This window comes from Mustela nigripes, chromosome 6 (genome assembly GCF_022355385.1).
Source record: "Mustela nigripes isolate SB6536 chromosome 6, MUSNIG.SB6536, whole genome shotgun sequence".
Taxonomy (NCBI): Eukaryota; Metazoa; Chordata; class Mammalia; order Carnivora; family Mustelidae; genus Mustela; species Mustela nigripes.
The window spans coordinates 53,348,193-53,375,615 of record NC_081562.1 but is presented as its reverse complement, the minus strand read 5'-3'; the positions used below and the strand labels follow the sequence as shown (position 1 = coordinate 53,375,615).

At 35.8% G+C, this 27,423-nt stretch overlaps 1 protein-coding gene across 2 annotated transcripts; it reads right to left on the bottom strand.

The window, feature by feature from the left end:
* Window positions 1–34: 34 nt before the first annotated feature.
* Window positions 35–13,360, bottom strand: KLRF2 (killer cell lectin like receptor F2). 2 transcript variants are annotated; one of them, XM_059404728.1, is made up of 6 exons: window positions 13,245–13,360; window positions 9,838–9,936; window positions 6,513–6,566; window positions 2,807–2,955; window positions 2,435–2,550; window positions 35–176 (listed from the first exon to the last, which is right to left on the bottom strand). In XM_059404728.1, exons 1-6 carry the CDS (start codon window positions 13,312–13,314, stop codon window positions 59–61), a joined length of 606 nt encoding a protein of 201 aa, XP_059260711.1. In that variant the 5' UTR covers window positions 13,315–13,360; the 3' UTR covers window positions 35–58. The 2 variants fall into 2 exon arrangements, with proteins under 2 accessions (XP_059260711.1, XP_059260712.1); XM_059404729.1 differs by lacking the exon at window positions 9,838–9,936.
* Window positions 13,361–27,423: the final 14,063 nt, after the last annotated feature.

Genomic DNA, 27,423 nt, shown 5'->3' with positions numbered 1-27,423 from the left:
ACAACCACATAAATTTAATCCAAATCTTTATTTAAATGCACAGATTTGTTTTCGTTGTTCAGACAGCATCTCTTTGGCAAATGCCATTAAATTTGGAGTTACAGTCTTCAGAATATACCTGCTTTCCTGTTACGACAGCACAGCTCTCGTGATCCGTTGGTCCAATCATGAGAAAACTAGGAGATAAAGTATAGACATTAGAGCATTTATTTTATGTTTCTTAAAGTTTCCAGCCAAACTTGTGCAGGTAATTCTTCAGCAACCAAAATGTTGCATAGGTTCCAGAATAGACTCTTCTTTTGTTGTAAATGACTGCATTTGGGCACACTTGATTTGCTTGCCCTCCGTACCCTCCCCCCATAATGTCTCTCTTATCTGAGGAACATCGATTGCCACAGAAGCTCCAGCCTGAAGACTAGAAGCATCCCTGTCTCTTCCTTCCCTCTCAACCCTTGAATTGCATGTATCAGCAAGTTCTAGTATTCTACCTAGAATACTAGACTGGTCCTTATATCCATTCACTATTGGCCCAGGCTGCTACTGCCTCTCCCTTATCTTTGGTCACATACTTCTGACTAAACTTCAGTATCAGTTTTTATTTTTCCCATCTATTCATTCTTCACACAGCAAAATAATTTTCTATAAAAGTTGATTAGATATTAAAATTAAAGTTTTCTCTCTGTTTAAATTTTTTTAGAGAGGGAGAGAGAGGAGAGCAGAGAGAGAGAGGGGCAATCTTAAGCAGACTCCATACCCAGCGCAGAGCCTGATGGAGGGTGGGGACACATCCATCTCATGACCCTGAGATTATGACCTAAACTGAAACCAAGAGACAGATACTCAATCTCCTAAACCACCCAGGCACCTCTAAAATATAAGTTTTTGGTAAATACTGCATAGTAATAGATATACTAATGAGAGTTGCAAAGCAATAACCCAGGGAGACAGTTTTTTTTTTTTAAGTTAAAGTAAAAATCTATATAGATGACTTAAATTCTTCATTAACTTCAATAGTATGATGAGGGAAATATGTGAAGAGAATATTTTTGGAGAGAGCTATCCTTTACTATTCTTTCCAGTTGCTGACTACTATTTTTTTTTTTTTTTTTTAGTATTTTATTTCTTTATTTGACAGAGCAAGAGAGCACAGCAGGGGGAGCAGTAGAAGGAGAGGGAGAAGCAGGATCCCCACCAAGCAGGCAGGGAGCCCAATGCATGGCTTGATCCCACGACCCTGGGATCATGACCTGAGCTGAAGCCTGACTACTATTTAAATATAAAAACCAAACACTATTACAACCAGCTGCAATATCATTTTTTCCTAAAATAATCAAATGAAAGCTTTTTCAAAGAGATAATCTCCCTTAACAATATGTTGGATATCCAAAGGTTGGGGGGAGCCTAGGTGTTCCTTACTAATTTTTGCCCAAGATTGCTATCAAAGTAGGGCCAAAGAATGAATACCACTTCACACTTTAGTTTTATGTGCATGAAAGATGATAAAATCTGGAGAATGGAAGTATCTAGAAGCAGATAAATATCGAGACTGAGATGAACTATCATTCCATGGCCTTTGCTTTAAACCTGCCACAGGTCAGGTGCTCCAGTGATGTTTAAAGAAAACACGGACACAGAGGAGAACCTGTAAATGTATGTGACCCCTAAGAATTTTAAAACACTCTTACATGTATTACCTTATGTTGTTTACATAAGAACATTGTGAGGAAAGCTTCATTATTATTATCACATAGATAAAGAAATTGATATCAACAAATTTAGGAGAATATTCTTTTTTAAAAATATTTATAAATTTCAGAGAAAGAGAGAGGTGGGAGGGGTAAAGGGAGTGGGTGGAAGAGAATCCCAAGCAGACTTCCCACTGAGCACCAAGCCCAACACGGGCTCAATCTCACAACTTCAAGATCATGACCTGAGGTGAATCAAGAGTTGGCTGCTTAACTGACTGAGCGACCCAGGGCCCTAAGTTTAGGAGAATATTCTAAGGGCAAAATTTCAAACTCGTGCTTTCTGAGTTTAGCTCAAGAGATGTTTTTACACATTCCAGATGCTTTTATTTATAGGGGAATTTTATCTTTGCATTTCCTATATAGAATATAGTTGCTGAAAATTATTTTAATGAGATCTGAGTGTACTTAAAAATTATGAAGATGTTACCATTTCTTGTCCATTAAAATCTCCAGATATGAGCACTTTCTTGCCCTCCTTCTCATAATTAGTGAATAAGGAAGGAAAACAAAGAAAGAGAAAATTCTGAAAAAGAGAAATAGGGAAGGAAAAGGAGGAGCAGATAGAAAGAAAAGAAAGGAGGAAGAAAGATAACAAGACTAGAAAGCAAGGAAGCTTATTAAAAATATCTTTCTTTCAGTAAAACAACATCACAGCTGCCATTCTTCCCCCTCAAATAACTACTTACTCATTTTGTTCCACAAAAAGTTGTTTGTTTATCCACATCCATTGTTTTCCTGGGGATGTACTATGTAGTCCAATCCAACCAGGATTTCCAGGTTTTAAAGTCTCCTGTATGAACTCCTATCAAGGAATTGGTATATTCATTTATTAATTTATTTTTTAAAAATTCCATGCCCTCTATAGAATAAGACAGTATGACAGGCATTGATAGAATGGTAAACAACCATTTCTTTCATAATGAATAGGTTTTAAAAAAAAATGGTAATTACATTATGATTAATGAATGTTCAAAAACAATACTTAAGCCACCCACACTTCTTAGAATTGCACCCAGCAATTCTTCCTTGGTACTTAGATCCTGTATTTGATTCCTCACCAGCTCATTCAGAGTTTGGATCACTGGTAAATGTGCCTGTAGATTTGCACAATCGTGTTGACTCTCATTCCAAGTTTTAGAAGAAATTGAAAACTTGTAGCATTTTTCTTGGTTCAGTAGCCAGTCTTTTGGGCACAAATAATTATTTCCTGAAGGAAAATGTAGGAAAAAAAAATTAGACTTTACAATCAATAAAGTGTGAATAATACCATATGTGATGAAAAGGCTGCTCCACTGGCAGAACAGGAATGATATTAACTCATTAATATGTATATTTCTGGCATGGAGGTAGGATTTTGGGTGAGGAGTTGGGGAGAAAAAAACATGTGAATTCTGAGTCCCATAATTAAAGGAAACAGATATTTAATATTTTTGATCATTTATAATTAACACAAGTAAGAACCTACTGCTTAAATCTCTCTACTGCCTGGCCTAATTCCTTTTCTTGGGGTTGTCCTTACAACCTCTATTTCATTTCTGTGAGATTACTTACCATTAGCATTACTTACATTATTGCGTTGGATACTTTGATCCTCCTATGCTTTTCGTTCACATGGTCTCAGACTTGAATAGCCTTCCCTTCCTTCTTCTTCTTCATCTAAATTAAACTTAAATTTTACTGCTCAATTGTACTTCCATCTCAAAAACAAAGTCTTTAACTGGTCATAATTTCTGTTGCCTCTAGACTCATAACAGTTCAGTGTCCTTTAGCAACAAGTGTATATTGCCCATGTCCTGGTCATATGTGAACATCTCCTTATGTTTTACCAGACTGGAAGGTTGTTAGGAGACTGTCATATTCATCTTTGAGTTTCCAATCATATAGCACTTTGATTATGGTTTTTAATTGTTGAATGATTGAATTAAATATCCATAAGTTAAAGCATGCCATATTTTTATTGCTAATATTTTAGTCTGTTATTTATGAGCCTAAATATTTGTAAAAATCTATTTTAGGAAATTGAATTAATATGTCCAGGTAAGATGGAAAATAAAAGTAACATCAGTACATATGACCTGAAGAAGACTATCAAGGAATAATTTTCAATATATAAAACTTCATATATATTCTTAACTCATTAATACATTCTGTGCTGGGCAAACATTGCCAATCCTGAATAATGGTAATTTTGCAAAATACTTGTAGACTCAGGATAAGCCTAATCTCAGTTCTACCAGTACATAGTTGTGTGTTAAAAAGTATAAGATAACCTCAAATAATAACTCTCAATTTATGATTTGAAAGAAGCTGTGTATTATTTTTGAGAAGGAGTCATTCGGACTCCTTATGTGGCTATTGATAAGAGTGGTCAATGAAGTATAGTTGTAAAGTTGCAAAACACACTAAAAATTCCCTAAATGATTAGTGTAATATATTAAAATACCAAAAAAAAAAAAAAAGATGCAAACTGTGGATACTAATTGCCCAAAGGAGTTACTACTATGAACTCAGGTTCAAGTGCCATTTTTAAAAATAAGAAGAAATATCCTGGGGGATGAAAATGGAAAAACATTTATCAAGGGGGATGCCTGGATGGCTCAGTCAGTTAAGGATTTGCATTTGGCTCAGGTCATGATCCCAAGGTCCTAGAATCAAGTCCCATATTGGGCTCCTTGCCAAGCAAAAAGCCTGGCTCTCCCTCTGCCTGCTGCTCCCCCTGCTTGTGTTCTCTTTCCCTCTCTCTCTCTCTCTCTGTGACAAATAAATAAATAAAATCTTAAAACACACACACACACACACACACACACACACACATATATTAAGCAACACTTTGTACCCATTCCTGTCTTAGATACTTTATATAATAACAACAACAAACACACACCCACTACAGTGGGTGATTTTCTAAGCACCTAACATATTTAGTTTTTAAAACTACTTTATTTTTTTTTTAAGATTTTATTTATTTATTTGACAGAGATCACAAGTAGGCAGAGAGGCAGAGAGAGAGAGGGGGAAGCAAGCTCCCTGCTGAGCAGAGAGCCCGATGTGGGACTCGATCCCAGGACACTGGGATCATGACCAAAGCCGAAAGCAGAGGCTTTAACCAACTGAGCCACCCAGGCGCCCCTTAAAACTACTTTATGAGGCTTTAACCAACTGAGCCACCCAGGCGCCCCTTAAAACTACTTTATAAGATAGAAGAACATGTTAAATGACACCATGGACATCTGAGCAGAAAAATCCGGAAAGTGTGTGAAATCCCCTTTCTTTTGGTGTGAGTCAGACCTGCGAATATGATGGACTATCACTCCCATGATTAAATTATACATGATGGCAAGATAAGATTTTGAAGACTAGGGAAGGGTGTGAAGTCAGTCAATTTTGAATAAATGAAGAGATTCCCCTGGTGGGCCTGATTTAATGAGATACAAGATGTTAAGAATGGGCCTAGGCCATTTTTAAAGAGAAAGAAAGTTCCCATTTTCTTTTAAGAATTGGGCTTTCATGTCTTGAGAGGATATACAAGAGTGACACATGGCAAGGAAATGCAGGGGTCCTATGTAAGACTAGAGTCGCCCTGGATAACAGGCGGCAAGAATCAATGACTTCAGTCCTACAACTATAAGTAGCTGAATTGTACCAACCACCACATGAGCTTGCAAGAGGAATGTCAGGTTCAGAAACATGTGTGATCTTGTCAACATCTAAATTATAGCCTATGATACCCTGAATAGAAGACCGAGTTCAGCTGTGCCCAAACTCCCAACCCATGGAAAACTTGAGGTAATAAATAATTATCTTAAACTGCTAAGTGTGTGGTAATTTGTTACACATTCAGAGAAAACCAGTACAGGATATATAATGGTGTTGTGTTTGTGTTAAGCAAAAGGAGCCCTTAACTCTAAGAATTACATGCAGATATATTTAGATGTTAAATGGCATGATATCTGATCATTGCTAATGTAATCTGGTTTGGGAGAGTAATGTGGGGGAGATATAATTAATACTGACAAATTCTGATGAGATTTGAAAGGTACGTGGAGATTTATTACATAAGTCTCTACTTATGTAGAGACTTACATAAGTCTCTACTTACTTTATTTTATTATCTAATGTTCATTTCAGGCTGGTAAGCTGGAGACCCAGGGAAGAGGTGATATTGCAGTTTGGGTATAAGAGCAGTCTTATATACAGTATAAGGCCCAATTCCCTCTTCCTTTGGGAACCTTAGTATATTTTTCTCTAAAGTTGATCAGGCAAGGCCCACCCACAGTATGGAAGGTAGTCTGCTCAACTCAGAATCCACTGATGTAAATGTCATCTAAAACCTAATTTTACAGCAAAATCTAGACCAGTATTTGTTCAAATATCTGAGTACTGGGTGTGGCCTAGCTGAGTTGAAATTAAAATTAACCACCACCATCAATTTTTTTTTAAAGATTTTATTTATTTTGACAGAAATCACAGGCAGGCAGAGAGGCAGGCAGAGAGAGAGGAAAGGAAGCAGGCTCCCTGATGAACAGAGAGCCTGATGCGGGGCTCGGTCCCACGACCCCAGGATCACGACCAGAGCCGAAGGCAGAGGCTTTAACCCACTGAGCCACCCAGGCGCCCCCACCACCATTGATTTAATCTATATTAAATATTCTGTAGTTGGGGTATTATATCCCTATTTGAAAGTTTAGAAAAGTCATGTTTAATGACTTGGAATCTCTTCACTCAAACATAGGGCAGCATGTTACAAACAAAAACAAACCTTACCTGCTAGACGGCTGATATTTACTTTCTGGGAGAAATCCATTCTTTTATCTGTACCTAGTGTAAAGAAAAAAAATATAATGAGAAACATTTGAAAATGTATAGCAATCTAGGTATGCGAGGATAAAAATGCTAGCACAAAACAAAGTCAAATAAAAATTTGAAGTCTCTCTCTTATACTCAGCTTCTACTCTTCTCTTTCCCCAAAATTAGCCACTTTTATCATATCTACTTTTACTCTTTTAGTCACTGATCACAATCTAACTACTGTGTGCATTCTTAAACTTCATGTGTATAACTTTTTTATATACTATTTTCTTTTTCCAGCTGAACTTTTAAATTATTGTTATTTCTTCTTGGTCGAGACCTGCCACCCCAAACTCCTTTTTATATATCAAATTCCTTTAGCATCTTACAGCATTACTTATAGATTGTTTTTCATATAGACTGAAATCATTGCTTTCCAGGAACGTAGAAGAGCTGATAACCTGAAATGTCTTTTTATTACATTCTTGTGCTAGCTTCATTCTATCTAAAATCAGCACACACACTCACATACAAGCCTGTTTTATTGCTTGGAAATTTTTTATTACTTGATTACTCTTGTCTTAAACTTAAGTTCAGATTTGCTTATAAGTTTAAAGGCATTACTACAGTTGTGTCCTTGTATGTACATTTAAAAATCTGATGCCAAAAAAAAAAAAAAGATGCCAATTTGTTTCTCTTTGGGGAGAAAACTAATTCTTTATGTAAACTTTTAAGATCATATCTTTTCCCTTGGTGTCCTGAAATATGATAAGGATTTCTCTCTCAACCTCATTATCTATCTATCATCTATCTATCTATCATCTACTATTTATAGCTATCCATCTATCTGTCTTCTATCTGTATCTATTTACATATCCTATTCTAAATTTGGTAGGCTCATTTAAGCTGGAAACTCATGGTTTGGGGTTTGTTTTTTCCTCCTTGAAAATTATTATTATTATTATTATTATTATTTCAGATCTACTTTTTCCTCCTATTCTATTCTTCTGGGAATTTATTAGACATTATCTTTCGGGATGGACAATATTTTGTGGTTTTGTCTCAGATTTCTTATATTTATTGATTTTTTTTCTTGATAATTTTCTCCTCACTCTAGGATATGTTATTAGCTACTGTAAATTTTTAGACAGAAAAAAAAAAAACCCACAGGAAATAGCTAAGCTATGCAGTAAACCACTACATTACTTCCCCCTCCCACTCCAGAACCAAAATAAGGGGGCACATGCCTATTGCACCAACCACCACTCTCTAAGTGAAGAGCCCTAGCTTGTTCTAGGTTGTGTATGTCATTGTTTTACAAGAATTTGTTTTTGTTTTTGTTTTTTATTTTGGCACGATATAGTGGCAAATGCTACTATGTGAGTGGAGTAAGCGGTTGTCAAGACAACAATCTAAAAGAGCATTCCTTAGAAGGTCTTCCAGCTAATTACTTTTCTTTAGATTTTTCCTTATAATCTATACTCTCCTCCCTGACAAAAGACTCCTTCCTGGTTTTGTCATGAGAAGTAGTTTCATTCGCATTGTGCTGTTGCTGTACTTTCTCTACAGTGCCATTCTCTTCATTGATTGAGAGCATTATCCCCTCTGCTTCTCATTTCCTTTCCAATTTTCTAGCCTTTCCATGTTCTGTGCTCTTATTAACTTATTCTAATTTTGATACCTTTTACTGGTCTAATCCAGAATCTTAGGAGAGAACAAATGTAAACATTTATAGTCAATATTTTGTTTGGAACTGGAAGCCATGGAAAATATTTTCAAACTGGTCAAAGTGTAAGCACAAACTTAATAGAAACACAAATATTGAAATTGTTACTAATTTGTTAAAATAATATCACTAGGAAAAAATATTGTCTCTATTAATATTTCATCAATGTGTCAAATTTTATTGATTTCTTCTCAATAGCATCTTTCTCTAAAGCAATGATTATTGTACCAATTATTTATTTTATCACTTATGTATTACAGAAAAGAGAACTGAGTCACAAGAGGTCAATGGTAACTTGTACATACCATATTTAATGACTAACAAGAAGCCATTTGTCCTGAAATTTAAGGGCTTTAAAAAATACATAATAATTATTAGATATGTTCAACTTCCCAGAATCTCTGGTTAACAGACAATAATGCTTACTTAGATGGATTCATGAAAACTAATATTAGTCACCTAATATTGACTGTTAAATAGGTGGAGAATTTCATATTATTAGAGTTTGATTTCAAGTAAAAGCTGAACATATTCGAAGGATATGATTGGTTGACAACTTCCCAGCCAAAATGCTGTGCCAAGTACAGAAAAATTACATTGAATAGAGTATTTATTTAGTCTTAGAAATACCTGATATTTTCCCCTGGTGTATTGGAAAAAGACAAAAACAAACTTTTCTTGCCCAATACAAAAATAAACCCTTTAGGTCTTTGTCTCCCTCAGAGAGAGTGCCTTGGGACTCATTTATTTTAGATCTCATCAAAGACCACCAGAGTTTATGTTTCCATGACAGTATTATATATAAAACAGAACCCATGTTAGCCCTACATTTTAAAGAATGACTCTTTCAAGAGAAAAGCAGAAAATTACAGAAATCCATGAAATGGTCTAGTTGTTTCCAAAAGAACAACTATAGATTATGTACAATAAATATCACTTCAGGGGGAGGGGGAAAGGTGCAGAAGTACATTTAAAATGGTTTTCAACAGGTCCTTTGTATTTTTTAACCACTACATTGTTACATTTAAATCATTATCTCTGAAAATAGTACCAATGAACACATACTCTTTTTCTAAAACTGTATCACCAATGTTTCATAAAATAAGTCAAATTTTCAGTGGAGCCTCTTCCTACGAAAAGATGTTGAATAAATGTTAATTTTATATTTGATTGTTTCTTAATTTTTCTTAAATTTCAAATAATTTTAAATATAACATATACAGCTGATCAGTTTAATTTATCAATTTGGGACCACAATGTGGAGTTGATCTTAATATTAAGAAGAATTAAAAATCAGGGAGCCTGGGTGGTCAGTTGGTTAGGAGTCCAACTCTTGCTTTTGGCTCAGGTTGTGATCTCAGAATGGCAAGATCAAGTTCCCTTTAAGCTCCCACTAAGTGGGCAGTCTGCTTGAGATTCTCTTTCTTCCTAGCCCTTTGCCCCTCTCTCCACTTGTGCGTCGGCTCTCTTTCTCTATCTCTCTCCGAAATAAACAAATCTTTTTTTAAAAAGAAGAAGTAAAAATCAATATTTATGTCCTAAAAGCGCAAAAGTAAATAAAAACTCCATACTTACCCCAAAAGTTCAGGCAAATCAGTGTGATCATGAAAATAAGGAACCCAATACAGCCAAATACTAGCATAAGACAATGATATCGTGGATACAGGGAGAAATCTGAAATATTGAGAATTTTTTGGTGACTTTTAGAGCTCACTTGAGTATTCACTTCGTAAACATTTCCCCTGTTTATTTTTATTACAAAGATAATCATGTTCATATGACACTAAAATTTGACTAATTGAAAATTTGAAAATGCAATGCAGTTACAGTCCAAAATCAAAGAGATGCTACTGTTATTTAATATGTTGGGTTGGATTGTCATTGCCTTGCTTCGTTAATTATTTGGTGATGTTTTTGATGACTTAAAAATGATATTAAATTATATATGTATTATATATAGTGTAAATACTTTATGAATAATGTAGAGTGTTATATATTATATGTATTTACATTAATATATAAAATATAATAGAAATATATATGTTATATTGTCTTTATACAATACTATATATTATATAATATAAACATATAAATGTATAATATATAGAATAATTCTACATACAATAATTCTAGATAAATGGAATTGTTTTACCTAACATTATTTTTGAATTGTTCATTGCCAAGTGCATATATGTTATATGTGTTACTTATTTTAATGATCCACTGTTAGAAATTAAAGAAGGAAAAATACATTTATCGAAGTTCTATTATGTACCAATCACTAAACTGGTAATAGTCATCATGTTATTTCACTTTTATATATGATATATTGTATTTTCCTGGCTTGAGTTTTTGGACAGGAATCAGTGTCAATCTAAGTATCATAGATCTCTGATTAATGGTGCTCATATAGAATTATATAGAATTTATGCCATAGTACTCTTCTTGGATCAGAGTTGGCAGGAATGATCTCACAGAGGAGGAAACAGGAAGCATCCAAAGACATTGAACAGGTCTATAAATATATTATTTTTCTCTTTCGATTGTATGTATTTGCTTCTACATCTGAGCATTTTTTAATAAGTTGGATACAATCCAGCCATTCCAGCCAATTTGTCATCCTGGTGGCCAAAGAGAAAGTCAAATAATCTGATATTCAGATAATTATTCCCTAGTTTTTATTAGCTTATAAATAAACAAGCTCTTAATATCAAACCTTGGTTATGCATTTCACAAATAATTTATCTTCTAAGTCATAATAAGAAGTGCTGTTTTCATGTGTATGTTTTACTTTCATTTTATAGTTTATTTTTGTTTTTGTTTTTTTTGTTTGTTTTTTTGTTTTGTTTTTTTGTTTTTTGTTTTGTTTTGTTTTGTTTTTGTCAGAGAAAGTGAGCACAGGCAGAGTGGCAGGCAGAGGCAGAGGGAGAAGCAGGCTCCCAGCTGAGCAAGGAACACGATGTGGGACTCGATCCCAGGACACTGGGATCATGACCTGAGCCGAAGGCAGCTGCTTAACCAACTGAGCCACCCAGGCGTCCCTCATTTTATGGTCTTAATGCATCTGATTTTATGTATAGTATACACTCATAGAATGTCCTGTATGTAGTAAAGCCTTTGAAATTTACCAACCAATTGTCTGTATTACAGAATAAATCCAAAATAAGTTTTGCTTTTTTTTTTTTTTTTTTTGCCTTGCCTATAGGTATTCCTTCTGCTTAAGCAGAAGTGAAAAGAACTCCACTTTAGCTGATAATCCTCAAAATACATTTCTGCAGTTTTATGAGGGACACCAAACCTAGGCATACAGATCTGCAGTTTGCTGATTCCATATTTGCTCGAAAGGGAAATGTTAAACTCATTCCAAAATAATATTATAGCTATAAATTAAAAATCAGTAATTTTTAATATAAACCAAAATATGCATATATATATAAAGTCAAGTGAACAGAGAGCTGTGTACGTGGAGTGCATTGCCCTGGGCAATTCTGAAATTGCTATTGGCCTAAATGAAGTAATATTAAGAAGTCACTCTGTGAAACCTGTTATAACTCCTGCAAGATCACCATTGGGTTATCTATATCTGCTTTCTAATGGGAAGATTTTCTTTTTGGATTCAGTGTCAAGATTAATTCATATTTGTCTTCAGCATGGATGCAACTTCGACGCAGCTGAAAAACTGGCAATGTTTCCCTTACTCATCAAAACAGAGAAGCTTAGAAACAAATTTATAACAAGCACGAACATGCTGAATTACATACTTTTGCTTAGTTGCAGGCCTAATTCATGTTTCTAGTCCTGTCCTTCTTTCTCTCATAATTTAAATGGATGTTTAGTTCATATTTTATGTACATATACTCAGACTTTATATATTTTTATTCACTTTATTATAAGGTGGTTTAGAAATCACAGAAAAAGTCATTAATAATTTAGTTTAACATCTACATAAACAACCACAAGTGAGGTTGGCTTTATTATAAGTAAAAATTATGAGATTTAAGAAGAAAAAAAGATTTCCGCAAGGCCACCCATTTCGTCTGCAGGGCTTAGAATACAATTTAGCCACTTCGACTCCAATGGTCAGCTTTTTACTACATCAGTCTAAGTTACTAATTTAAAAAGGTGTGTTTGTTTCTTGATATTTGGAAACAAATAGTACATGAAGAGGTTCAGCAAGAGTCCAGATGGCAGAGCTGCAATCTGTGATCAGCAATTTCAGATTCCTGGCCCATGTCATCCCAGCTCAGATCATGGCTATTTCAGCAGGATTGCTTTACAAATTTATTGCAGACAGAGTGAATTTAGACATCAGTATATTATTGTTGATTAAACATTTCTACAGAACCTGGGACAGATCTGAAAACACACAAACACAGATAAAATATAGCAGTGTCTATATTTGTGTATAAACACAAATATAGCAGCAGCTCTAAGTAGTGAAGATTAGTTTTAGTTTGTCCTTCTCTCATTTCCAATAGACTATTCTGCCAATCATATGGATCTTTTGTGAAGAATAAAAAGTACAATCTGTATACATGAAAATGATTTTTATGCTGTAGAATACTCTAGAACCACTGCTACTCCCACCGTTAGCATATTTTTACCTTCCCTGTGTGGCAGGTATCTTCATGTCAATATCATTCCCAAATAATCGCTCCTAAAAATCTTGTATTTTATAAGATGAATAATCTCTTTTAAAATACTATTTTTGACCTTTTACTTGAAAGTTACACTTTTTTTCTTATGCTATAATATTGAGGGGATTACACATCATTGTATTAGCATTTCACGTGGCTGCAAAAATACTGCATTTTTCAAGTTTTTGTGAGTCTAAATAACCTATCTTAGACAATGTATGAATTTTTTAAAGTCCCAGAATGTAGTTAATTTTAACTCTTTTAAATATTCAAAGATAATAATCTTCTTAAGAGAGTAATGCAATTTCAAGCTGGAATCAGAATGAAGGAAGATAATATTCCTACCTTTAGGCCTCTGTCTGGATTTTAAAATATTCCTGTAATCCAATACCATATAGCCATCTTCATTTTCCATCTATGTGATATTACCCAGAAAACAGTATAAAGAAAATGGAGAATAGTGTTAGCCTTAGGTATTTCTCCAAGGCATAATGTACCAAAAGCTGAAAGGAAGTCCAAAAATACTCAAAATTTACTCAGATGTGGGCAGTTAAAACCACACAGGATGCATTGGTAAAATACAAATATATAGCCATGTTAATTTCTGGCTAAACTTCTGTATCCTCAAGGTAAAGGTGGCCATATTATTCTATTTCTTCAACAGATATTTATTGTGCATTTATCATGTACCAGTCAGCTACCTGCAGTGTATTTAAGAACATAATAGTGAAAAAGATAAAAATACTTTCTACGCTCATGTCCTTTATATTCTATTAAAAGAAGAAAATGAAATAAGCCAAATACATGCCAAACAAATGAGAGAACAGTGTCTAGCTAGCTAAGAATAAAAATTTTAAACTAAAAAAATTTAAATACCCATTTTGCTATTTGGGGGCATGTCTGACTAATAGAGTCTAGAGAAAAATGCTTGTATGAGGCAAAACAAGAAAATAATAGTAAGTCTCAAATTGGTGAGAGCAAGAGTCACTATGAACATAGTAACTTTTCAAGAATTTTTTTTCAGAAAAATTCCTGGCAGAGAGATTTTTTTCCTTCTGTAAGTGTGGTAGTTAACTTTTATGTATTGACTTGCCTGAGTTACAGGGTGCCCAAATATTTGGTCAAATATTTTGACCATTTTTGTGATGATGGTTTTGGATGAAGTTCATATTTAAACCAGTAGACTTTGAGGAAAACAAATCACTCCATGATATTAGTGGAACTCACGCAATCAGTCGAAGCCCTGACTAGAACAAAGACTGGCCTCCTAAGAGACTCTTAACTCTAGGAAACAAACTGAGGGTTGCTGAAGAGGAAGGAGGATGGGGGATGGGGTAACTGGGTGATGGACATTAAGGATGGCACATGACATAACGAGGCACATGACATAACGAGCACTGGGTGTTGTATGCAACTAACTGATGAAGCACTGAACTCTGTCTCTGAAATGAATAACACATTACATGTTAATTAATTGAATTAAAAAAAAAAAAAAACTGGCCTCCTCTGAGCAAGAAATTCTCCATTAGTCCATTGTGTTTTCCCTGCTTCATCTGCAATATTGGCTTTTCCTGGTTCTACAGCAGATGGCTTAAAAAACTGTTGGGGGCACCTGGGTGGCTCAGTCTGTTAAGCGTCTTCCTTCAGGTCAGTTCATGATCCCAGGGTCCTGCTCAGCAGGGACTCTGCTTCTCTCTCTCTCCACCCCACTTGTGCTTTCTCTCTCTCGCTCACTCTTTCCCTCAAATAAATAAAATTAAAATAAAATAAACTCAAACTGAAATATCAGCTTTCCAGGGTATCAAAAGTGCCAGTCCATCCTGAAGATTTTTGATTTGCTAGACTCTATAATCGCATAAGCCAATTCCTTATAATGAATCTATCATCTATCTACCTATTTATCATCATCTTACTAGTTCTGTTTTTCTAGAGAACTCTGACTTACATAGTCAGGTTTGGAGTATGGTCCAGTAATCTTCACTTTAAGAATCATTACCAAATGATAAATATACAAATACTTGCACCATACACTTAAAAAACAGAGTTTAGTGAATAGTTTTAAATATACTTGATGTATGCTCAATTAATGTGTTTTAACAATGAATCCCACATTAAATTAAAATCTTTTATAGAGTTGTGGCCAAAATTAATAGCCTATATTTTGACTTCCTCTAATCTTGCCTAAGATCATCTGATCTGCTGATTTACTCTCCTGTTTTTCCTCTGTACAAGTTTGACATGTAGTCACCCTTGTTTCAGGGGCCTTATAATAAAGCAAATTTCATCTTCCTCCAGTCTTAGCCTGCACTAATCTGCTAGGGTCATTTTGTAGAAAAATAACTCATTTGAATCATCCTTGACTTCCCAGATGTTAATTGCAGTACATATATTTCAGCCTGTAGCTTATAAGATACTCAGAATTATTAAACTTTTGAGAAAAAATTTCCCTTCTTTTTGAAAGTCTTCACCTCAATTTTGTAATACCACATTCCTCTGATATTTCTTTATCTTCTCTGATAGCTTTTTTAAAGCAGATTTATCTTCCTTTCACTACCTATTTAATGTTAGATTTCCTATAATCCTAAATAATTTCCTCTCTTCATTTCACTTTCTTCTCAGTAAAACTCTTATTCATAACCACGACCTAAATTAGTATCTATTTTTCAACTACCTCTAAAGCTCGTCACTGAAATGTCATTTGAGCTCCAAACAATACACCCAACTGATTTCATAGTATCACAATGGCTCAAACAAAGTATTCTAAAATTGAATGCATGATTTTCTTCCTATTCAGTGTTTCCTACTGCACTGTATTTCCACTATCCAACCAATTGTGAAAACAGTTTTGTTCCTGTCTTTTGCCCCTTCTTCAAGTAAGCACCAAGTCCCATAGATTTTGCTCCTGAAATGTCTGTCCAATCCATTTACTTCTCTCCACCTCAGTAGCCTTATCCATTAATTATCAATTAACAAGGTACTCACATCTCAAGCTTCTAATATTTCAATGACCTCCATATGAGTCTTCAGGGGTCCCCCTTATCTATTTTCCTTTCTTCATCCAGACAAATCTTTGGTAAACTTATTCAGCTTCTTATGGCCTTTTATCAGTTCTTTTAATGAATACAAACTGCGTAGCCTGACTTATAAGCACTAGTCTTCATCTGTGTTTTCTTGTTAAGATCCTGCTCTCTCCTCCACTTTATAAGGACCATCCTCTATCCTATTCATGTGATTCACCTTCTAAGATTGGCTGCCCCGATCAGATCCAAGGACAGCCATTTCAAGACATTTAATACTAAACATGCAAGTAATTATGTCCATTGTTTTCAGATTTTTGACACCAGACTTTTCATTAAATTCATGAAGGTCTGAAAAATGCAGACAAACTTAATATTTATTCACTACTATATTTTTATTTTAATATTATTTTTTAAAAGGTTTATTTATTTATTTTAGAAACCAAGAGCAAGGAAGCACAGGGTGTGGGGTGGGGGGCGGGCATGGGGGAGGCAGAGAGAGAGGGATAATGAAACCTAAGCAAATTCTGCACTGAGTATGGAACCAGATGTGGGGCTCGATCTCATAACACTGAGATCAAACTGGAGCTGAAACCAAGAGTTAGAGGCTTAACCAACTCTACCACCCAGGTTGACCCACACTACTATATTCTTAAAATGCTGTTAAACTATAACATAGTTTTACCTTCACTAGCAATTTTTCCAATTTTTTCCTCTAATGAAAACTTCACCTATTTTATATTAATTTTAACCATGATTTTTCCCAAATATTATTAAATTAGAAATGTTTGCCATCAGTCCCAATTACCTGTCTTTTCTTACTGTATCTTTTTTCCTTTATCTCTCCAAATCAGTAATTTTTGACAGTGCTATTAATTACTAGCAACAAAATCAAAAGTTGCCACTTATAGAAGTTATACAAATCTCCCTTGAGAAAACAGAACCAAGATCCAGACCCAAGCCTCTCTTGTTTCCATTAACGCCACTCTGAGTTACAACAGATGTTAGCTATCTCAAGACTGCATCATTTATGGCCTGGACTTTTCTAGTGGTAACTTGGTGGAGTCAAAGTCTACCCAGATCCTTTGTGCTCATCCTCCATGAACACACCCACAAAAACAGAAAAATTAGCTTAAAATTAAAAAATATATATATATGAGGACGTTTGGCTAGTGAGTTATAGAATAAGTAGATCTTATTTCTTTGAGAAAATATGGTGTGTTAAGAAAAGATGCATAGTCCCAGGCTCAATAACTACTGGACCATGGGATGCCCAGATATTTGGTTAAATTTTATTTCTGGGTGTATCTGTGAGGGTGTTTCTGTAAGAAATTAGCATTTGAATTGAAATGAACCCCCAAAATAGATGAGCTTAATCAAATCTGTTGACAGATTAAAAAGTTTAAAAAGTCTGAGGATGTTGGAACTTACTCTCTCCACATTTGTTTTCGAGCTGTTGATGAAGTCTTAGAATATGGATAAGGTTTAATGATGTAGAGTTCCAAGCAGATGGACAAGAAATTCTTAAGATGTCTTTGGTGGAAAATCGTGGTTTATTAAAGCACAGGGACAGGGCCCGTGCTGCTGCCCTGGGGTTGTGAGAAGTGGTCCATTATATGCTTGTAAGTTGGGAGGGGGTCAGGGATGGCATAAGTCTCTAAAGAATTTTGGAAGCAAAGTTTCCAGGACCTTGAGGAGCTAGCTATTGTTGGGGAAAAGGTTATTCATTACCAGTAATAAAACCTTTTCTTGAGACCCTTTAAATGTATATCAGTGGGCCATATGCAAGGGGATGATTGTTGACACTATCTTGGAGGGTTTACAGATAAAGTTTCTGAAGGAATTGTTAAAGTAGACTTACAGGATCCTGGTTAGAGGTAGGGTGGTCAAACTAGGATTGCCCTTTGCCCTTAGTAAAGCTTAAGGTGGGGGTAGTTGAGTCCCTAGAGGAATGTCACTTTGCCTGTTTTCAGGACTTATCAGTGGGTAAGGAAATTTAATTTTCTTCTGCCTCTGTGTCCCACATCACTGTGATATCAGTTTTCTCCTTCTCTTGGGCCAGAACTTTTATCAACAGCTCTCCTGGTTCTTGGGCTGGAGCCACACCCTCACCTCCCTTGAGTCTTCAGGTTGCCAACTGCAGATTGTGGGACTTCTCAGCTTCCATAATTTCATGAGCCAATGGAGTTTCTGGAATCCGTTCTTTTATATGATTAGAATGAGACACTGATGACTCTATTTCCTGTAGTGGTAAACAGAGCAGAGTACTGATAATCTAGGGAGTAATCTGTCAATAGACATATGCAAAATATCCCCATGGATACTCCTACTCAACTGTACACAAGAAAGAAGGAATTCAGTGTTTATATATATGATACAAACATTGATGCTATGATATAAACATTTTCAGAAAAGTCACACATATAATGAGATTTCCTGGTTGCTACTAATGTTGCTAGACAAAGTGGTGAAAGAAAAAGATGAGCTCAGGGATTCAAGTTCTCAGCTCAAATTCCACATGAATGACCCACATCTTCTGGAGCCCCAGAGCTGAAATTGCTGAAAATCAAATGCAAAATCTACTGCTGTGACTGGCTGAGTTACAGCATTAGCTGATCTTCCAGACTTGCAGTGTCTACTGCTAAAATAAGGGCATTGACAGGGAAAAAATGAGATCCTATCAGCTGAAATGGGGACATGTGGGAAGACCTTGTCAAATCTAGGCACATAGAGCCCCTAAATTCTGTTGAGTCTTCCTTGCCAGTTGAGTTTTCCCTAAAGTGGCCTCTATGGCACAGAGGAAGTAGTTTCCTTACTCACCAGGGTATGAGCCTTACCACTAACGAAGATGTAGGCCTTTCTACCCCTGTCTGAGGGGATTAAACTTGCATTACCTGAGGAAGTGGTAATATCCTTTTATGGGAAACCAGCATGCACAACAATGATGATGATTATCCTGAAGACCCACCCCCATCACCTTTTTTTGTTTCTAGACCTCTAACTAGACACAAGTCACAGCAGTGTCCTAAAGCTGATAGCCCATGAGGAGATGCATTTCACTCCAAAAGAATTACTTGAGTTTTCTAATTTACACAGCAGAAATCTTGGGAACATGTGTGGGAAAATAAGGATACAGGGTAATGGTAAAAGGAACACAAAATTAGATCAGGCCAAAGGGGTATTAAGCAGAGGTTATTCGTTAAATGCTTCAGCTTGAGTAGTTAGAAAAGACCCTTTAACAATTTGGTAGGTTGACTAAAACATGGACCAAAAGGTGGGCCTTGGTGTTCAGTGGAAATGATGAACCTGCCTTGGATTATGTAGAAAGAGGGATGCAAAGACTTAGGGAGACTGGAATGTCAACTTGGCTTTGTCTTTTTTTTTTTTTTTTTTTTTTTGGGGGGGGGGGTTTTTTTTTTTAGTTGTTTTTTTTTTCCAGAGTCTCTATTTCTTTTTTTTTTAATTAAATTAATTTATTTATTTTTAGAAAAACAGTATTCATTGTATTTTCACCACACCCAGTGCCCCATGCAATCCATGCCCTCTATAATACCCACCACCTGGTACCCCAACCTCCCACCCCCCTCGCCACTTCAAACCCCTCAGATTGTTTTTCAGAGTCCATAGTCTCTCATGATTCACCTCCCCTTCCAATTCACCGCAACTCCCTTCTCCTCTCTAACACCCCTTGTCCTCCATATTTGTTATGCTCCACAAATAAGTGAAACCATATGATAATTGACTCTCTATGCTTGACTTATTTCACTCAGCATAATCTCTTCCAGTACCATCCATGTTGCTACAAAAGTTGGGTATTCATCCTTTCTGATGGAGGCATAATACCCCATAGTGTATATGGACCACATCTTCCTTATCCATTAGTCCATTGAAGGGCATCTTGGTTCTTTCCATAGTTTGGTGACCGTGGCCATTGCTGCTATAAACATTGGGGTACAGATGGCCCTTCTTTTCACGACATCTGTATCTTTGGGGTAAATACCCAGGAATGCAATGGCAGGGTCATAGGGAAGCTCTATTTTTAATTTCTTGAGGAATATCCACACTATTCTCCAAAGAGGCTGCACCAACTTGCATTCCCACCAACAGTGTAAGATGGTTCCCCTTTCTCCACATCCTCTCCAACACATGTTGTTTCCTGTTTTGTTAATTTTGGCCATTGGCTTTGTCTTTTAAGATCTACTACCTTCTCTGGGAAGGTCCAGAAGAAATATCTTTCAGCAACACTGTGAAAAAGTTCACAAAATGAAATTGGTGAACAATCCTCATCAATTGTAAAGAGATCTGTAATTGACCTTTTCTGTAGGCAAGACAACTGATGTCTCTGAATTGAGAAACTTAAATGCAAAGAGAATACTCTGATCCCTGGGTGTCAAGGGCCAAGTAGCAGCAATCACAAAAGGCAAGGTGGGTGTGGTTACTGTAACAGACAGTGGAGTCAAAACAGCAACCAGAATAGTCTGACCCTCACAGACCCATGGTGATGACTAGTTCATTATGGTTTTCCTAGAAATGAAATAGATAGGAAGTTTATTAAATTCTTGTATGCTTGGTAAAATTATCCCTATGAGAACATAAATTTTAAGTTATGAGTAAGGCCCCCATATCATTATAAATTACATATCTCTTGTCAGTCTTACGTTCCATCTATCCTTATACCACATAACTCCATCGATGATATTCCAGTTACTGCTAAGCCCCATAGTTTTGTTTTGTTTTACCACGTAAGCTATTACCTCTCAAAACAAATGCTATTCTTCTCTATTTAGATTATGCTTTTGTCATGTGGAAGTCATCATCTGGACACAAAGACAGTAAGGGGAAGATTCGTTCTGTGAGGTACCTGCTGAAGGTAAGATCATTAAATGGTTTTTAGTTGTAGGAAGATTATTATTCTCTGGCAAAGGATAAAGAACCATTATCGTTCTGAGGGCAGAGAGGAATTTTGGAATCTAAGATTTGCAGACTCATCTGACCAAATATTCCTATGTCAGGTCTCTGGAACATATTTATTTGTTTTTAGTAAAGGTTGATTTTTACTTTCAGATGCACATGACTTTTATAATTGGATTTTGGGACAGATTCTTATCACAGTCTACCCTGAAGATCCAGAATATGCAAATTTTCACAAGCTGCCTTAGAAACATTCCAAATTTCATGTAATTCATTCAATTTTCAGCCAGTGAGCAAACTTTCATTTTTTTACTAAGTTTTTTTTTTTTTTTAATGATTTTATTTATTTATCGGGGGGGTGGGGAGAGCAAGCACAGGCAGACAGAATGTCAGGCAGAGGCAGAGGGAGAAGCAGGCTCCCTGCCAAGCAAGGAGCCCAATGCGGGACTCGATCCCAGGACGCTGGGATCATGACCTGAGCCAAAGGCAGCTGCTTAATCAACTGAGCCACCCAGGCATCCCAACTAAGTTTTTTTTATTAGCCAGCCCTTACCACAATGCCTATGATTACCTCCATACCAACAAAGGACCACACCATCATATATTCTTTACCTTCCCTACACTCAGAGATATTGATCACAAGTAAGTATTCTAATATTTTGTTAATCCATGTACCAAGGGTCATTACTGTTTTATCTGCTTCTAGTGATGGAGTGCCCACTGTCCTCAGCTTAACTGACAAAATCCCACTCAGAAAATCTACTTCTTGAAGCCACTCAGTTACCAGTTTTTCTAGGAAGTGTGGTTCTTAGAAAATAAAGCCTGGGTGAAAGGCGTTGAGTGCTTTTTGCAGAAGTGCAGAGTGAAAGAGAAATGAGATAGGAAAAAAGAAAGAGTAAATGTAAGTTGAGCATTACTCAATATCAAGGATGATTTTTTATCTCACAGAATCATCTTTAGAAAAGTCATTTAGATTACTTTGTCTCAGGAGCAAAGAGCAGAACAAGGGAGAAAAACTTATCCATTGCTCTAGTCCTTACATTGGTAAAAAGCTTACTCTACATGGCACTACTTTCACATTTGTGCATTGTGCACAAGTGTATACACATGAAAATGACTCTTTCAGTGGCAACTGGTAAGTGATAGGCTGTAAGGTGAGAAGCACATAATAAAGTCATGAGAAAAGGTTATATCAGCCTTCCTTTGAATTGGCTGTCTTAACAATTAGCTTAAATAATTGTCCAAAATCCTTTAAAGAGGTATAGCCACAGTGGTCTGAGGTGGTTCTCAAGAGATGATCATTAACAAAACAATGGTACAGTGAATGTACTATAATTCTTTGCATCTCTAGATGATGGCACTGCAGAAGCTGTGGGTACCAAGGCAAATTCATTGTATTGGAGTATGAGTCTACCTTATAAAACATAGTATTGCCTCATTCAGTATGATAAAGAGTCAATGTAATTAATCTCCCACCAGGCTAGTCAGCTGTCCCTCCCTGATTTGTTGTTTTTTCTGAGACTTATATTCAGCCTCTGTATTTGGCAGACTAGGCATTCATTAATTCCATTTATCCTTGGGTAGTAGAACCAGCATATCAAGCAACTACTTAGTCTTCTCCACCCCATTTCTAGGAATCAAGTCCAAAATCAAGTACCCATTGTCACAGATTGCTGTGAATCAAAACTCTGATTACCAGTAAGTTCCTTTGACTTATCACAGAAATTGAATTCACTTGACCTTTAAAACCAGATAATTACCAGCGATATCAGAAATCTGATTCCACTGTAGCAACTTCCACTACATCTCTACAGAGAACAGTCGTCAAAATAAGCCATCACCAATTGATTTTGATGTTGCATTCTTAAGGTTTTATTGTAAAGCATGCCCTCTGGGCTCTCTGGGGAAATATGGTTCAAATGTGGTTGAGTAGTTCCCACAGATTAGATCATTTCAGCAAAACCATTTCTCTGAGCCGTAAGAGTCTATCCATACCTTGTACTATAGAATTTTCAATGTTTAGGGGAATCTGTGTGGCTCAGTGGGTTAAAGCCTCTGCCTTTGGCTCAGGTCATGATCCCAGGGTCCTGGGATTGAGACCCACATCGGGCTCTTTGCTCAGCAGGGAGCCTGCTTCCCTTCCTCTCTCTGCCTGTCTCTCTGCCTACTTGTGATCTCTGTCTGTCAAATAAATAAAATCTTAAAAAAAAAAGAATTTTCAATGTTTAAGCATCATTAACTATATCCAGTGAATTAGATATCAACATAGCCTGGATAGAGAGGATAAAAGAATTATTTGTTTAAGAAATAGGATCACATGATTAGCTAATCTGTATTGGTAAGAACAATAGACCATATATTAGGGTGAGTTCCAAGAATGCCATTGCAATGGGATAAAATAGGTGAATTGAAAAAGATTAATTTTTTGACATTGAATTAGAACTAATGTCTGCTTCTTCATCTAGGAGGTGAGTTAATGATTATCTAGCTTGGCTACCAAAAACCTGGATATAGTTAATGATGCTTAAACATTGAAAATTATTATTTTAAAGATTTTATTTATTTATTTGACACTAACTATGAGTCTGATTGTAGTAGGAGTTGATGGATTTGAATGTTGAGATAGCTCAGAGATATCCAGTTGAGAGATAACTTGAACATGTCTACAACTTATACCTTAGTTTTTACCCCAAATTTAAGCTGTATCCAGTGTTTTCTACTCAATTAATCATAACATCCTGTCAATTTAGCCCCTTGCACATTTCCCTAGTCAATTCACAACTGCCCATCTTGAGAGCCCTCATTTTAGTGCAACCTCCATTTTGGTTAATGTATAATTTATTTCATCATGGCATTTGGTCTACTTTTGCCCTGTCCTCTAGCTGACCCATGCAAGACAAAAGACAGTAACTTTCTACTAAATGTTATGTGAAATCAATGTGATGACAAAGAAAAGAGAATAAAAAATAAATTATTAAAAATTTACACCTTTTACAAAATTCATATCATCACCTATAAATAAATTAATAGAAGAAAGCCTTTATTCTCTCAAGAAATGTTATAAATATACTCCCACTGAAATTGAAGTTTTACTCACATCCATGCCAAATTATCACTTTAATTTTACAGGCCCATTTTCAGTCTTATTGATAAGCTGTTTTATTATACACTTTACATTTCTTGGATTTCCTTTGACATCTTTGGATACGTTTATTGACTATATTTCTTTCATTATTTGGGTAAACTATTGATTCCTTTATTTTTTTTCCCCAAAGTTTATTGAATGATAGTAAAGTTTATTGAGCAATAGTAAAAGCCCCAAAGAGGGAGGGGACCTGAGAGGCTGCTCTATTTTTTTGTTGTTGTTGTTGTTGTTCATTTTTTACTAACTTCTTAATGATCATTTTGCTATATATGTTCATCATATATTAATTCACTCAATAAGACTTTTTGAATACACATACATGCAAACACACACAGATTGTTAGGCACTGAGGATAGAGTAGTAAATAAAACAGATACAAACTTTTGATTTCATGGTTTCATGGAACTTCCATTTTAGTGTAGGAGATGCACAATCAGCAAAATAAGTAAATATATATTCACACCATATATATGTGTATATGTTCTTGGAATTAAGGTTTTGTGAGTAGCAGGTGGGGGTGGTTTTCAACTTAAATAGATCTATCATGAACTTCACTGAGAAGATGACAGTAAGAAAACTTGAAAAAAATGATGTAATAAATCTTTTGGGTATTTGAGGAAAGACATTTCTAGGCAGAAGGAGCAGGAAGCTCAAAGTTCATGAGGCCATGAAGCCACTGTGACTGGTGTAGAATGAGTAAAAGTAGAATAGTAGAATCAGTGAGCGCATAAATATAAAACTAAAATATGATTAAGTACTTTGAAGGAGAAGTGTTTGGTCACTAAGGAAGAAATTATTAAGCAAAAAGGATCTAGAACTTGAAGATTTGAGTAGTTCTCAGTCTATAAATATAGAAGAAAAATGAGAATGTGTTTTCTGGAAAAAACACTAAATGTGTGACTGGACAATCAGTCCATAGAGAAATTACCCATAATTTTCATCAGCCATATCATCAGAAGCCGTAGAGATAGGAATGAACCAGAAAAGATGCAAATTTGAACTAAAGATGGATGAGGCAGGATGAAATAAAAGGTTTTCAGATTGTCCGGGTTATCCTTCAAGAAAAGGGAAAGAAAACCCTAAAGACTGTTAGGGATCATCTGGTCTGCCACTCCCACTACAAGCCCAGAACATAGGGCAAGAGGAGGAAGTAGGGAATGGGGAGGGATGAAGTTATTTTCTCCTCAATTTCAGAGTGTGGGACAACTTCCTCAGTTTCAGAGAGTCTTTACTTAGGGTCTCAAGGGCAAGGCTGCCACTCAGAGCTGAGAAACCTAGGGTCCTGTGGTAACATTATTCATCAGTCGGCCCACAGAGCAGAGCATTCTGCCAAAGGGGATTACTCTTGAGCCCTAAGAGTAGTGAAATTTTCTTAAGTTTTGGACCGGCTTGGAGGCTGTCACCTATCCCTTTATTCTTTCTGATTTCTCCCTTTTGGAATAAGAATGTCTACCTGAGCTGATCTCACCATTGTAACTTGTAAGGACATAACTTGTCTGATTCAGTTTCACAGCTAGAGAGGAATTTTGCCTCAAGGTGAATCATGCTTGAATCATATTTGAATCATACTTGTCTGGCTCATCAGACATAATTAAATAAGAATTTGGACTTGGAATTAATGCTGGTTAGGTAAGACTTAGGCTACTGGGTGGGGTGGGTTGAATATATTTAACATGCAAGAAGGATATGCTATTTGAAGGGCCAGAGGATGGCATATTATGAACTAAATTTTGTCTCTCTAGATTCATATATTGAAGCTCTAACCCCCATTGTACTATATTTAGAGTTAGGATCTTTAAGGAGATAACAAGGACATAAGGGTTGAGGCTGAATCTGATACGACTGGTGTCCTCATACGAAAGGATGAGACGGCAATGTGCTGTCAGTCCATGCATGCCAACAAAAAAATAATATGAGGAAACAGTGAAAAGATAGCCATCAGCAAGCAAGGAAGAGTGATTTCATCAAATTATCAATTCTCTGGTGCTTTGATCTTAGACCTCCAGACTCTAAAACTGTAAGAAAATTGATTTCTCTTATTTAAATCACCCAGCCAGTGGTATTTTGAAACAGTACCCTGAGACAACTAATGGAAGTCTCTTTGGGATTGGATTGAGGGAATCATTTTGACTTATGCTAGCCGTGTGATCTTCTTTCTGAAGACTTGCCTTTTCCTTTAATAATTGGGTCAAAAAACAGGCTCAAGCAGAAGTAGGATGAGGTAATAATTTATAACTTTGGGGGAGTGGTTTCCCATAGTCTGCTGATCATCCATTTTTGGTTTATTTTTATTGTAGGTGTTGAGCAGAACCCGGTGGCATGTTTGCAAGATTTGACTATTAAATTTTCAGGACTTTGTGAGCCAATCATTGAACACAGTTATTGTTTAAAGTTACATTATCTAAACCTAAAATTAAATAAATTATATTAAAAACAAAGGTAATAAATACTTGGCATAACTCAGTTTGTGGTTATTTTTTACTATAATTTACCATTATCTACACGTGAATTTTTTTATATCTACTATATCCATATGATAGAAATACTATATAATCATCCACTATTGCTCATCTCTTTTCAACTCTGGCATTTAGTGATGTCACATTGGTAACTTGAAATCATCTATGGTGAAAGTGATTACATCACAGGAATCAGCAATTATATAAACTAGGATTTTGGTGGTTGTTCTCTTTTTCTCTGTTGCACGAGGTTAAAGACTAGCACGTAAGTAAAAATATCCTTTTCAGCTATCTATCTGTCTTACCTCAGAGACATTAACATCTCTGTAACCTTCTAATGGTCAGGAATCTAGATGCTACTCCAAATTCAACCCTCATTACAGGATTTATTAACCTGTTTCGGAGTTGAGTGGTGCTGCGGTTTAACCTCTGCTAATCCAAGATCCTATCAGCCTCAATGCTATCTGTAAATCCAATTCTGTGAAGGCATCTCCTTTTGTAAACCTTGGTCTAGAGAGTAAATCTGCTGTAAGCTTCTCAGTGATGCTTATGTTCTCCTGTCACTGCATACTTTATTTCTTTCTTCATAGGGTGACCATCATACCATCCCACTACCATATCATGCTCCTGTCCATAAGAGTATACCCACTACAGAATGCCAAGTGCTGTGAGTACTTTTCTATTTTTATCTTCTCTTTATCTTCCACAGCAATTCTGGTATTTTACTCTGCTTAGCATAGGCTATTACATTCTTCAATCTTCTGGGAGTTATTTTAACAGTTTATCAGCACCGCTCACAACATTTTCCCAAGTTATCAATTCTTATGCCTTAAGAGAATACTCCAATGTTAATAAAATCTCTCTTATCCAGCTCTGTGTTTCTCTCTTGATCTAATGCCCCTGGAATCTGATCACACTGTATACTCTGTAGGTTGGCATTACATGTTGGTCAGATCAGAATTGCTCCTGAGTATTCAGATTAATAGCTAATC

Coding starts and splice junctions, on each gene's coding strand:
- KLRF2 (XM_059404728.1), bottom strand. CDS start 13,314: ATGGAAAATGAAGATGGCTATATGGTATTGGATTACAGGAATATTTTA. Junction 6,567..9,837: donor GATTTGCCTGAACTTTTGGG/GTAAGTATGGAG, acceptor TCTTTACACTAG/GTACAGATAAAAGAATGGAT. Junction 2,551..2,806: donor TCCAAACTCTGAATGAGCTG/GTGAGGAATCAA, acceptor ATTCCTTGATAG/GAGTTCATACAGGAGACTTT.